The 12,587-nt window shown below is 40.0% G+C and overlaps 1 protein-coding gene across 5 annotated transcripts in view; it reads right to left on the bottom strand.

Moving 5' to 3' along the window:
- The window catches only part of CSRNP3 (cysteine and serine rich nuclear protein 3), a 99,565-nt gene that overhangs the window by 79,945 nt on the left and 7,033 nt on the right, over positions 1–12,587 (bottom strand). Inside the window, exon 1 of one of the 5 annotated variants that reach the window (XM_038142345.1) lies at positions 1,322–1,540. The exons of the other annotated variants lie outside the window; for them this stretch is intronic. Within the exon in view, the coding sequence (XP_037998273.1) occupies positions 1,322–1,393 (72 nt within the window). The 5' untranslated portion in view covers positions 1,394–1,540. Of the gene's footprint in view, positions 1–1,321; positions 1,541–12,587 lie in introns of those variants that run through there. 5 annotated transcript variants of the gene reach the window in all.

Genomic DNA, 12,587 nt, shown 5'->3' with positions numbered 1-12,587 from the left:
ATTACTGATTTTTTTAGCAAATGTACCAGGCTCCATCTTCTGAAGAAACAGCTAGGAGGAAAGGACACCACTCCCGATGGTAAGGTACATGAGTAAGTAGACAGTGGACAAAGCTTTTTCCAGTCATTTTTAGCACTCATAAGAGTCCTATTGGCTAGTTCCAGTTTTTCTTTATGGCATAAATTTTTAGTAATTGTAGGTCTGCTTTACGGGAATTCTATCAGTGAATACAACAAAAATGGATTCATGCATTTACTGATTTTAATCTCTGAAATCTATTAAAACTAAGTTCCACCATTTTAGCTTTATAAATATATTTTATAAATATATATAAACTCAAACCAGTTATAATCACAATTTATTTACATCAACTAATATTTTTGCTACAAACCAGTAAAACAGGGTCCTGTATAACAATTATTTCCTACATGTAAAACATAGAGGTAAATCAATAGAGAGCTGACTCACTGAAATCCTTGCCCCAGTGAGGCAAATATCAAAATATCCTATTGTTTCAGTGGGGCCATGACTTCTGCCTTTAGTCCTACATTGTCATATAATGTGACTTGATAAACCAATCTACTTTCTGTACCAAGCAATTTATTTGCTGCTTGCCATATCCAGACTGTGTGAACTAACAGCTGCTGTGCTGCTAACACAAACTCTGCAGAAGCAAGCTATTTCAACAATTTATTAAAACAGACGTAAATGCTGTAGGTAGTACAAGATTTATCTGTCTCATACACATAATAATATGCATCTTTTTTTTTCCTTTATAACAAAGATAAATTTATACCTGAGTTATCAACCACATTCACTCCAAACCTAAAAATAATGCAAACAATCTACAAAATCCCTTTCAGTAGTACTGAGGAGCCATTCTTACTGTTTGTTCACCACTAAACAAGACAGTTTCAGAAGCAGTTCATTTTCCTATGCAAACTCAAAGAAAGCATTTTTAGATCTTCCAGCACTCTCTTCCTGTTGGTGGCATACACTGTATTTTCAACAGTGAGTATTTCCATCACACAAAATGACCTCTCTTCCTTCAGCTTACTGAGCAACTTCGGCATCAATGAGATGCAATGCGTATCCTGTCACATGAGAAAGCTGCCAGCATCAGGCATGCCTATGATTTCACTGTTTATGGATCTCACATCCGTTGAAACCTCCAAGGCAGCAGAAATAATAACGGGAAAGGCTGCTTCAGAGTCATTTGTGAGGAAAAAGCAAGATGCTTGCACATGCATTTTTATATCCAAGAAATGCTGTGGCAAGGATCAAGAATAGCTATTCATAACAGGAATTTTTTCACCCTTACCTGTAAATCCGGTTTCTGTGTTTCAGCTCTGTCAGTGCAGAATGAAAGGTTTACTCCCCTTTTCCCATCCATCAGACAGCAGCCATCCAATAACTGAAGTCATCCTGGCATCCTCTGGAACATGCTCTCTCCCTTATTTCCCACTCCCCACCCCCATCTGCATGCTAGCAAAATGGGAAAACAGCAAGAAGGAAACAACAAAAAAGCACATCTAAAACCAGCTTTAATAAGCTACTTAGTAGTCAGTGAGGACACTCAGTACTAAAAGGTAATGGCAAAATTTAAAGACAAGAAAAAAAAGTCTATTAATAAGCCTTCAGCTCCACTACTGAATAGGAATTCTCCCTTTCAGCTCCTTTTTGTACGGGAAAAAACAAGCAAACAGCTGTAGGAACACAGTTACTGCCTGTATACATTCTTTGAGACTGACTCAGCTATCCAGATCTTCAGTGAAGAGTGCTGCTGTGTATTTAGGAAAGCTTGTGATTATCAAAATAACAGTGGTGCTTTTATACAAACAAGGATCTGAAATCTCAATGCAAATTAGAATAATTCAGAGACAGATGCCAGGAATTTCCTATAAAATATGTTTTCTTTCTGTTTGAGGCAGTATAAAATACCTCAAAAAGAATAATTACTAGGTACCTTTTTCTTGAATGTTAGCTGTGTAAAACTCTACCTGTATAACTGGTGCGCGTCCATTTATTTTACTGTATTTATAATAGAGTAGCCAATGTTCAGTTGCTGCATGAACTTTATACAAAACTTTCTACCTAAATAAGAATTCAAATGCAGACAATGACTAGGTGAACAATTTTCAATTTATGTGCCTGAAATACACTCCAGTCTCCTTGCAGCATCTTAAATCTAGTTTGAAAAAAAAAAATTTCCAAAATCAGAGAATTTTTATTTTCTACCTCTCTATATAAATCAGGTAGGTATCAGCTCAGTTGAAGGCAACAGCATCACATTTAGTTTATAACAGTTTAATTACATTTAAAATCAAAATCAAACATGAGTCTTCCTAGCTAAGATATCATTTACTGCCATATCAAAGCATTTGTACTCCAGAATTTCCCCTTTAAAGAAAAACATTAAGCAGCAGAAGCTGACAAATACCTTTGTGTTTACAAATTTTAATCTTCAGCTATAGTTTTCCAATAAAATTAACTGTGAATTCCTTTAAATACGAGCATCTGTTCTCTTCAATGAATTATTGATCTTTAACGACAGCAAGACTATACCAATTAGCATACTTTCACTACAAAGTAATAGCTGATTTAGCTTCTGAAAAAATTAGCTGTCAGTCTTATCACAACAAACTGCCAGCAGATCCTGTGCATAACATTCAGATTCTGTCTTTACAAGTAAAGTAGGTGTCTTTTTAACCAAATTACCTCAGTTTAACATAAAACCTCTTCTTAGACGCCTAGAAAAACAGAAATCCCTTCCTGCAAGCATTAAAAACCTATTAGGTTTCAAATCCAAAAAATCAATACAATTTTCTTTAGTGGGAAAAAAGGGAATACTGAGGGACACCTAAACAGAAATTTTGCCCCGATAAGCAATTGGCTGGAAGACTTCAAATTTATTTTCTTTTTCATCTGCAGAAAGAAATTTCTAATTGAGCACCAACACTACACCTTTCAACCAGCCTGAGTGCTGAGAGAAATTAACAGACATACAGAACTGTAGTGCCACAACTAGACTTAATAAGCATTTTTTAAATATAGATGCAAGGTGCAGCACTGTTCCATCCCCAAAACACCATCAGAATAGAAAGTCCGAAAAATGGGCAGTATAAACAAGTCAATCAGTATGCCTCACAAAATCTACTGTGAAAATAGGAGAGTATTACCAACAAAAACCTCAGCAGCTCTACAACAGTCACAGAACGAAGCAACTCTTAATACAGACAGTATTCTAAAGTAAAACACAAATAGCATTGCTACAAAAACTGATTAGCATTAAGTAGGCTGCTGCTTCCCCCACACTCCACAAGGGCTGCACTCACAAGCCTCCCTAGCAGTGGGTCTGTGCAAACTCCAGAACCTAACCTTGCCAGTTTCCTCGGATTTCTGTGTAACAACAGACAGTCCTTGTGAAACTTGCCCCAGTCTGCACATCAAGAATTGAGTAAAGTCGTTTACATATTAAATGCATTTTAAATATATGAAATTCACTTCTGCAGAGTGCTGAGGACATTCTCCTGCGCAGGTGGGGGCATTTGGCTGCCTGGGCAGAAGCCTAACCTACAGTGGGCCTGGTGGCCCTGACAGGAAGGCAGCAGCAGCCCCTGCCCACCCTTTGCCAGGACCCTTCCTTCAAGTTGAGCCTCTTGCCCTTGGTCCCTGCTGGAGCTGAGCTCCCACTGCTGCAGCCCTGCTGGGACCCACCAGGCACCTCCCGAGCCGGACCCGGAGGGCTGAGCCGGCCGCCTGCCCGAGGGGTCCCAGACCTGCCTCCCACCGGGCTCCCAACCCAGCCTGGCAGCCAGCCCCAGCCCGAGCCGCCCCGCGCTGCTGAGCTGCCCTCGGCTTCCGTCTCACCTGCTCCTTCCAAGCCACCTGCTGCACTGGCTGCTCCCCGGCAGAGCACCTGGACCCGACTGGCCCTTTCCAGAGCCAGCACCTGCTAAATCTCTGCAATGCTTTCCAGCTCCAAAGTGCCATTACTGGACTAATTAACCACATATACACAGAGATGGAGAAATGGAAACAATCCAGGTTTGTACCCAGTCCCTGCTGTGACTCAAGGAATTACTTTTTGTACTTGTATTTGTTTGGTTATTTCCCCTTTTTTAAACTTACCTATACTTGATACTCCATACAACACACACTTATCTTTTTTCTCCAGAGCTATTACACTGGAAAAAAGGAAAGCTCCACCAGAAAGCAGATTCCTGCAACAACTTCCTTCACTTTTTTTTCCCCTGATTATGTATATTGTTACCAAAATATTTACTTCTGTTTTCTCTGATTCTACAAAGAATAAAGTTTCTTTTGGAAATCCCTGTATGAAATAGTTTGACAGGATCACCTCCCTCCTAAATAAACCTTCGGGCTGTGGTACTGGATAGCACCACCTTCACCATCTTAGTTTCTCCTGAAATGCAAATCTTTCCAAGTAGGAGAGAAGGCAAGCAATGGCTGAGGGCAAAATGGTCTTGTAGATGTACAAATCTCAAAGAACTCTGATTACTGGTAACTAATATCTCTTGATCTCCACTTCATACACCGCACAGGCACTCACAGCCCCTGGATCCCTGGATAAAGGTTACATAACTTTATGATACTTATCACACAGTCCTTCACTAAAACCAATTACTGCTCTCCTGTCAAGGGTGAGAGCAGCTCTAACATCCTTCATGAAGGCACAGGTAGAGCTTGATGTTTAGAGAATGCTCCAGGCAGACTTTTGAGACAGTCACCAGTCTGTTCACCAGGCTACTGACTGCAGGCTCAGGCATTTGCCTAACACAAGCAGTGGTTACCGGCCAGCTCAGGAGCAGAAGAGCTATCACCTGACCTGTTGTAAGAGGTCAAGTCTTCCACAGCAAAATCCTCTTCTGAAAGATCTCTCCTTGGATGTTGAAACAAATTTCTCACACGCGTCTAGAAATAAGACCCTTATTCACAGTTCTGCTAGCAGGATCTCAGGAAGGCATGTCATGTTCCACACATTAGATCTACTAGATCTCCTGAATGCAGACAGGCATTGTAACACCTTGTTTCTCAGCATTCTCCATGTCTGTGCGAAGATACTGGAAGCAGGAGGAACCTGGCTTGTAAGGTAGCAACAAGACTATGTGAATTTCACAGCCAATGCCAATTCCAATGTGGCAACTCAGGGTATCTCGTGTTGTTACAAAATGTGCCACCATGGTCCCCAAGCAGAATAAACACCAATAGAGGGAAAAAAAAGAAAGTGGTGAATGAACTATGTATGACTTACTGGTGTGTACTCAGCTACCTAGAAAAATCCTGCATAGTCAAAAAAACTGTGGTTTTTTTCAAACCCACTGATGTTTGATTATGAAACACAGGGCAGGGTTTCCCCCATTTGAAGCTGCTGGCATTGACAGGAAGTTATGTATGATTTATGACTGAAAACAAATAGAAAATTGATGTTCCTTTCTCACAAATGGTACAAAAATGCCATTACCTAGTCTTAAGAAATGCCTGCAGAATTCCAGTATTCTGAGGTTTAAGTAGTTTGAAGCTATCAAACAGGATATGTGTGATACAGTTTCCATGAGTCTCTGGTAGAAAAAAAAAACAACTCCACAGTCAAACAGCAAAGTAAAAATGCAGAATCCATATAACAAGCTATATTGGCTTCAATGCCCTACTGACTGCATTCAATGAAGCCTGAAGACAGTTCAGGTTGGAAGAGGCAGTGGATAATTATGGGCAACATGCAATGAAAACACATCACCCTATATTTTGAAAATCAAAACTGCTTCAGGAAAGAGCAGGATTCATTAAAGACAGAATTCATACATTTTTACTCTTCAACAGAACCTAGAAGACTGTACTGTGTCCAAAGGAGCAGAACCGTGTTTCTTCCAGTTCAGAATGGAAACAAATCAAGCCCTTTTTCATAAGGCACATCATTCTGGTCAGTGGATCTGGCACTTGAATATATTCCTCCTGTCACAGTAGGAGGAATAAACTATCAAGGAGCTGTAAAAACTACACTGAGATGCTGGGCTTGCAGATGGAGATGCAGATTGAGCTCTGGGGGAGGCCAGAGAGAGACAAGAGGCTGTGAACTGTTAACTTTGGGATGGCAAAAGGCACAAAGACCGGGGATGCTGGCCAGGTGAATGGACACTGACAGACACAGCAGGAACTTATTAATAAGAAAGGAGATGAAGTTGGGTGACACCAGCAAGGCGGATGGACACAGACTCCTGGAGGAGAAACGAGACTTTTCCGCACTGGGACTGTGAAGGCACAAAGCCTTTGCTGGGGGTTCCTGCTCAGAGGCACCAGCTACAGCTGCTTCTGTGTTTCCACACCAGGAATAAATAGCTTTATGGACATGTGAAGCTCTGCTGTAGGCAGCCTGGGGTGGAACCGGTGAGGAAACTCGGTCTGGCTGTGTGAGGGGGCCGTGCTGGGGTCCAGCAGGGCCTGCCGGGTCACTGGGGCCACCTGCCATGAAGGGGTTCTGGTCCCAGCTGTGCAAGTGTGGCCTTGGGACTGCAACTGCCAAAGCCTTGGGAATGGGCACACTGGGAAGTTTCATCAACAGGATGAGTGGGGAAGGGCTACACTGCCTACTGCGCTGCTAAAGGCAGAAAACACCTGCCACAGCTTTAACACAAACAGTACTGCAGCACCCATTAGAAACAAGTTTTTCTTTACTCCTTGATAAACAAAACCAAGAAAACCAAAACAAATGTTCCTTTCTTCTTGAAATATATGTAGAGAGCTTGTGTGAAATCAAGTAAAATTAAAACCAAAACCAACCAACCAAAAAAAAACCCTAAAAAACCTACACCACAGAAACCTCCATGAAAATAGGTGAGAACAAATCTCAGGCAAAACTGAAAAACACATTCAAGGCAGACTAATTTAAACCTCTTAGAAATGCAAGTTACATAAATTTCAAGTTTCTCAGACTCCCACCCACTTACCAACATTCAGTCTATATTCTTTCAATCAGCTCAAAGGTATAGTTATCTGCCTTCAGTCAAAGCAGAAGTCTTATAGCAAATGACACAAAAAGAGACAAAAGGTAAGCAAGGAACTTTTGCACCAGAGTGTACAGGGATTTCCATTAACTCATCTGTGACTATCTTATAAAGCAGCTTCCTACCATGGAAATTATTTCCAATTTTGCTTATTTGCAAACCAACTAAGTAAGGTAAGCACTTCCCAAAACCCAGATTTGACTTCTCGTAACTAAAAAATAATACAAAAGCCTAAAACATCAGACCAAAACCAAACTTCTCTTGAACCATAACCTATGCTTCATGACTGAAAGGCAAAATTAAACAAACCTGAAAAAGTTTAATAACCCAGTTTTTATTAGTGGTAAATAAAAAGTCTTGGCTTTTAGTCGTATCTGCTCCAGTGACGGTGGCACAGCACAGTAAGGGAAAAGAGGGGGTACTAACTTTTGAAAGGAACACAGACAGACTGACAGCTAGGTCAGGGAGGAACACCACTTTTCACTGCTATGACACAGGCACTTTACGAGATTTCACTTAGTCAACACAGCTGAGTACCTGAAAGATTAATAAGGGTTCTTTTTCTGTTTATTTTGCAGGCAAGAGTTTCTTCTTTCATTTATATTCCTACTCCTCTACTAATGCACTGACTTGATGGAGCCTTTAAGGTTAATAAAACATACATAAACATAAATACATGAAGCCAAATATTATGAACTTAAGCAACTATACCACAATTAGTTACAAACATCTAATTCAAACAGGAGAGGTGGAAAAACATTAAGAACGTAGATAATATCTAAATAAATTTCCTCCAAACTTACCCCAACTGTGGTCATCTCTCATTTTTTTTCAAGAGTAAAATCAAAAATCCACTAGGATTTAGATAAATTTTGCTCTGAGTATTATCATCCCGGTTCCAACCACATGCACAGAGTCCTAATCCTCCTAATTTGGTTTTTCCTGGCAAATTTCAGCTCTCTCTCCCCTTCCCAACTTCATTCATGAGTCTACAGCTACCCTATCTTCAGCCTCACCTATTGGTCACATTCATTCATATTGGCCACGGAAAGTAGCCCTTAGCCTTTTACTTTTATTGGGGATTGTGGGGCTGCCCACAGTCAGTTCACAGAGATTACCAGAGAGGTGACAAGGCTACATGGTATCTAAAATCACCCTCCTCCTGTTTAAGATATTGGATATTGTGCCACATGCTACATGTATCCATGTACGAACCAGTGATCGAAAGAGGAATCAAATTGTGAATCAGGTCCTCAAGAACATCCTACGGACAAACCAGGTTGTTTTGGTAACAATTTCTGGTGTAAAAAATTAACAGTGTTTTACTTTTCTACCAACAAAAGTATTACATTTTTAAATACACTTGTGCAAAATTTAATTCCAAAAGTCACTGAAGGAGCTCCTCCTTTACCCCATGCATACTTTTAAGAAAGGCCAAGCACTGTTGCTATTGATAGTACTCAGTGTTTTCCCCCAGTGCCGCTGATGCATAGCTCACCAAAACAGACAAGGAAAGAGCATCCAGGGAAATCAGGTCCAGTCCATAAGGACATGTGACTAATCAGAACAACCAGCCTTTCAACCACTTCCTTGGGGCCATTCTCAAGCCTGTTCCATTCATGGTTTTGGCCTAGTGTGTTTGTTTCTAGTAACATAAAGAAAAATCACCAATGTACAGGAAACAGACATAAGTTATGCATCACATAAAGATTAAAGATCTTTAATCACAAAAGATGTTGAGTAGGGCATTAAGTAAAGCTATTGAATGAACAGTAAGCAAATTTAAAGCCTGTAAGTGGCAGAGCTGTATAAAAAAGGAGGGGAAGATTATATGAAAGGAAGTTGCTTTTTCAGAAATTCAGTGTGCCTAATTTGTCTCCTTGTAAAATGAAAGGTCATTATTTAACTTTTTACTCCATAGCTAAGGCAGAATTCAAAATGTACATTATTTTGCTGATAAATTAAACCGTCCTTGCTCCCCAAGTAACAGGAACTTCAGCTGCACCAAAGAAAGCAGTGTTCTGCAAAAATTGACCTGTGTCTTCACATACAGATCTGCAAAAGCATTCTAGAAGAGAACACTCACTTGGCAGAGAACAAGAGTATAGTCCCTACTTCCAAATCAATCTTTTGAACAAGAAAGCCCAACGATCCCTACACACAAGTGAGTGGCCCAGCAGCAGAGTGTTATGCCCCATTTCATCCAATATCAGCCAAGAGAAATGGCAGGCCCTTGCTTAGCACTATCCTCTCAACATTATTTTACAGCTTGTTCATTACATTATATCTCTGAAAGATTCAGGTGTCAATTTCAACACTTTCAGGCCAAGAAAAAAACAGTTTCCAAGTCTCTCATTTTCTTAGGAGCTACTCTCAACTACAATAAACAAGTTCATGGCTATCACTGGTAGAAGAGAAAATCCAATTACATTAAGAGTTCACCCATAGAAAAGAGATCAGTGCTTTGGATTTCCACTGCACAGAGCTGACTGTACTCTAAAGCTCATGAATTCAGATATCCTACAGTGCTAACAGGCCCATTTCAGCAAGGTGGAAGCCCCAGTGAAATGCAGGATGACTGAATGCAGGATGACACAAGTTCTACTGGCTATTAAAACACAGTAAGCATTACTTTAAAGGGTGTAGCTGCAGAGAGACATCAAATTGATTTCCTGACTTGCAAATGCCTTTTTAATCGCCTTCAGTGCAGCAGCACGCCTGCAAGAAAATGCTTAGCAGAATCACAAACTTTGAAGGAGCCATACCAACAGAAGGTCAGGGTTGGCAGTGAAAAACAGGGAAGTCAAAAGCAACAACCAGTAACTAATTTAAACAGCTTTCTCAAGACCTGTCAAACAAGGAAAGACAAAAAACATTGTCACTGGGCAGAGAGATCTCTTTCCAGACAGATCAGCTTCTGAAGAGTGGTTCTGGAAGAATCCCAAAGTTGTCAACAAAACCAAAAAGCCTCACTTCTCACACAAACTGTTAAGCCTTAGGCTAGGAAGGATTTTCAAAGCAGTGACAGAGTCTGCTTTATCTTGCATCATTGTGAATAGATATTTTTTGGTGAAGTTAATGAGTGATAGAAGCTGGAGAACAGGCTTCCTTCAGTGTTCAGACACAAAATCAGAAAGTCATATGCAATGAGAAGTCATTCAAGCTCTCCTTTATTTAGAACAAGTGTTTATATTCAGTGTGTCTAGAAGGGTGAGGGGCAGACAATGGTCTCTACAGTCTTCCTACTGTACCCCTTACAGATCTTTTACAAACTCAATCAAAAATTGTCTGAAAAATCTGTCCAGTCAGGTAGCAGTGTCCCACAATGAGAGATGCCGTGCTTAAATGTAACTGGAGGGACTCTGGGGCAGAAGAAATCTGCCCGTGATGATCAGATGGTTCTTATCTCACAGGTAGGTGGTATGATGAAACAAAGATGGCATCAAAGATAGTACCCTTTTACAGCTACATCAAATAGGGAAAATACTGAAGGCTGGCCACCAAACAATCCCTTTGGTATCTCTGCTACATATTGAATATGTAGAAATACAGTGTACAGCACAAGTCAAAAACTTGTCTTTGTAACCAAGCTAACTTCTCTTATCTATTAGCACAACCACTGGCACTTCCCCAAGGATGACCTGGAACAGTTCTACAAAAGGCCTCACTTGTAAATAGATTAAGTATAAAAGGGTAAAGGATATCATCCACTCAATGTTATGGATTAAAATATAATAGGAAAAGTTCAATATAAACTGGAAGATACAGGAAAGTAATTCCAAATATTTTCATATATCACACGAATTACTCTTTTTGCTGTTTTGACCTACTAATGTTCAGTTCTCATCAAACACTTTCAAGGCGACACAAAAAACATCCATTTTGGAACAATTTAAACTTCTAGATGAATGCTGATCACTCTACAGAGATTGAAAAGATGAGTTCCCTAATCATTTATTACTAAAACTAAACTAAATCTGAATTTCAATATGTTTTAAAAGGGATTTTAAATCAATCTTTAGTCCATCTTTTTAAAAAAATCTAATAGTGAGATGCAAGCAATTCAAGATATTCTAATAATCTATAAATGAAACTATAGAATGAAACTATATTTCATCCTAGGGATACAATATGATAAGAGAACAGAAAACCAGGCAATTTTAGCTATATTCATGGGGCTTTCCTCCTCTCTGACATTTACAGACTTGATCTTTAACATCTCTTAAGAAAAACAATAGTTTTGATAATTGAATGTATTCATTTTACAGAAAATGTATCACTATAAAAACTACAAAATTTCCACATCTTAATAGGAATTTTAGTCACACCCATGATCAGCAGCATTATGAGTAGAGTGTTTCATCACTAATATATCAGATGCTGACAAGAAAGCCTGATAGTGATCAGTTCAGGAGCTATTCTAAGTCTTTAAATTATCTTCATTAAGCACAAAACATGGTATTAATTTTAATATGATATCAGCATTTTTATCAGACTGTTCCTTAAAAAAAAAAAAAGACTGAAGTATTACTTTTATTCATTCGTTATTCCTTAATGTAACCCACATTGCATTCTTCAAACGAAAGTGGGAATTTTCTTTAAAATCCCTCTTCTAAGGGAGGTACCACAATCGAAGAACTCAGCAAGAGCATCAGCTCGCTGCAATCACGCACTGACACCTAGTGAATGCTTGCAGTTAAGAAATCCTGCGCTTACCTCTCACCGCCCCGCACAAGCGTTACCAGCACACTCATACTGACAAGGTGCTTCAATGTTTCCCTGATTCTGATTAGAGGGACACCAGGACCTGCGGTATTCGGAGCACGGAAAGACACATAAAGCATCTGACCAGCTCAAAAGCGTGTATGTCCCTGTGAGTCCCTACTTTGTTTTATTTTTCATGCATAATGGCAGCCTAGCGACTAGTGCTCAGTATGGCAGTGAGAACAAGCAGACAGACAAGTTCCTCGAGACGAGATGGATTTTGCAACCCCCCCAAATCCACTCAGGGAGTCAGCTGGCTCCACACACAGCACAATTGTTTTCTTTCCATTATGCAGCAGATGGTGCTGGAGATGATCTGAAAAGCCCTTAAACGTGAACGGCACATGCAGGGAAACAGCGGAGACTGCAACCAGAGGATTTATAGCCGAGAACAATCTGGGGTCAGTGATTATGTCATCACATTGTCACTCCTAATGTGTCTCAACAGAGATGCAGAAGCTAGCTGTTCGACCCATTCATTGAGCTTCATGCAGAATGACCAGCCTCACATCCTCACCAGGAACAACAGAGAGTTCATGACATTCTTACTCCACTTCTCTTATTCTTTAATTGCATTTAAGGATTCCCTTTTCCCAAACTTTTTGCATTTCTTCAACCTAAAACCCAAGGTAGCAATTATCTGTTCTCTTGAATCCTTAGGGAACACTGGACAAATTATTCAGTGAAAAACTGCACTGCCTAGTATTACAAGCAAAGCCAGAAAACAAATTCCAAAATAAGCCTTCAAGCTCTTACAAGTGAGTTGAGGTTGTGTTGGAAGACAGGGGAGGAGGGGCAGTG

Source organism: Motacilla alba, chromosome 7, assembly GCF_015832195.1.
Source record: "Motacilla alba alba isolate MOTALB_02 chromosome 7, Motacilla_alba_V1.0_pri, whole genome shotgun sequence".
Classification (NCBI taxonomy): Eukaryota; Metazoa; Chordata; class Aves; order Passeriformes; family Motacillidae; genus Motacilla; species Motacilla alba.
The sequence above is the reverse complement of the archived record's forward strand: the minus strand, read 5'-3'. Positions and strand labels throughout refer to the sequence as shown.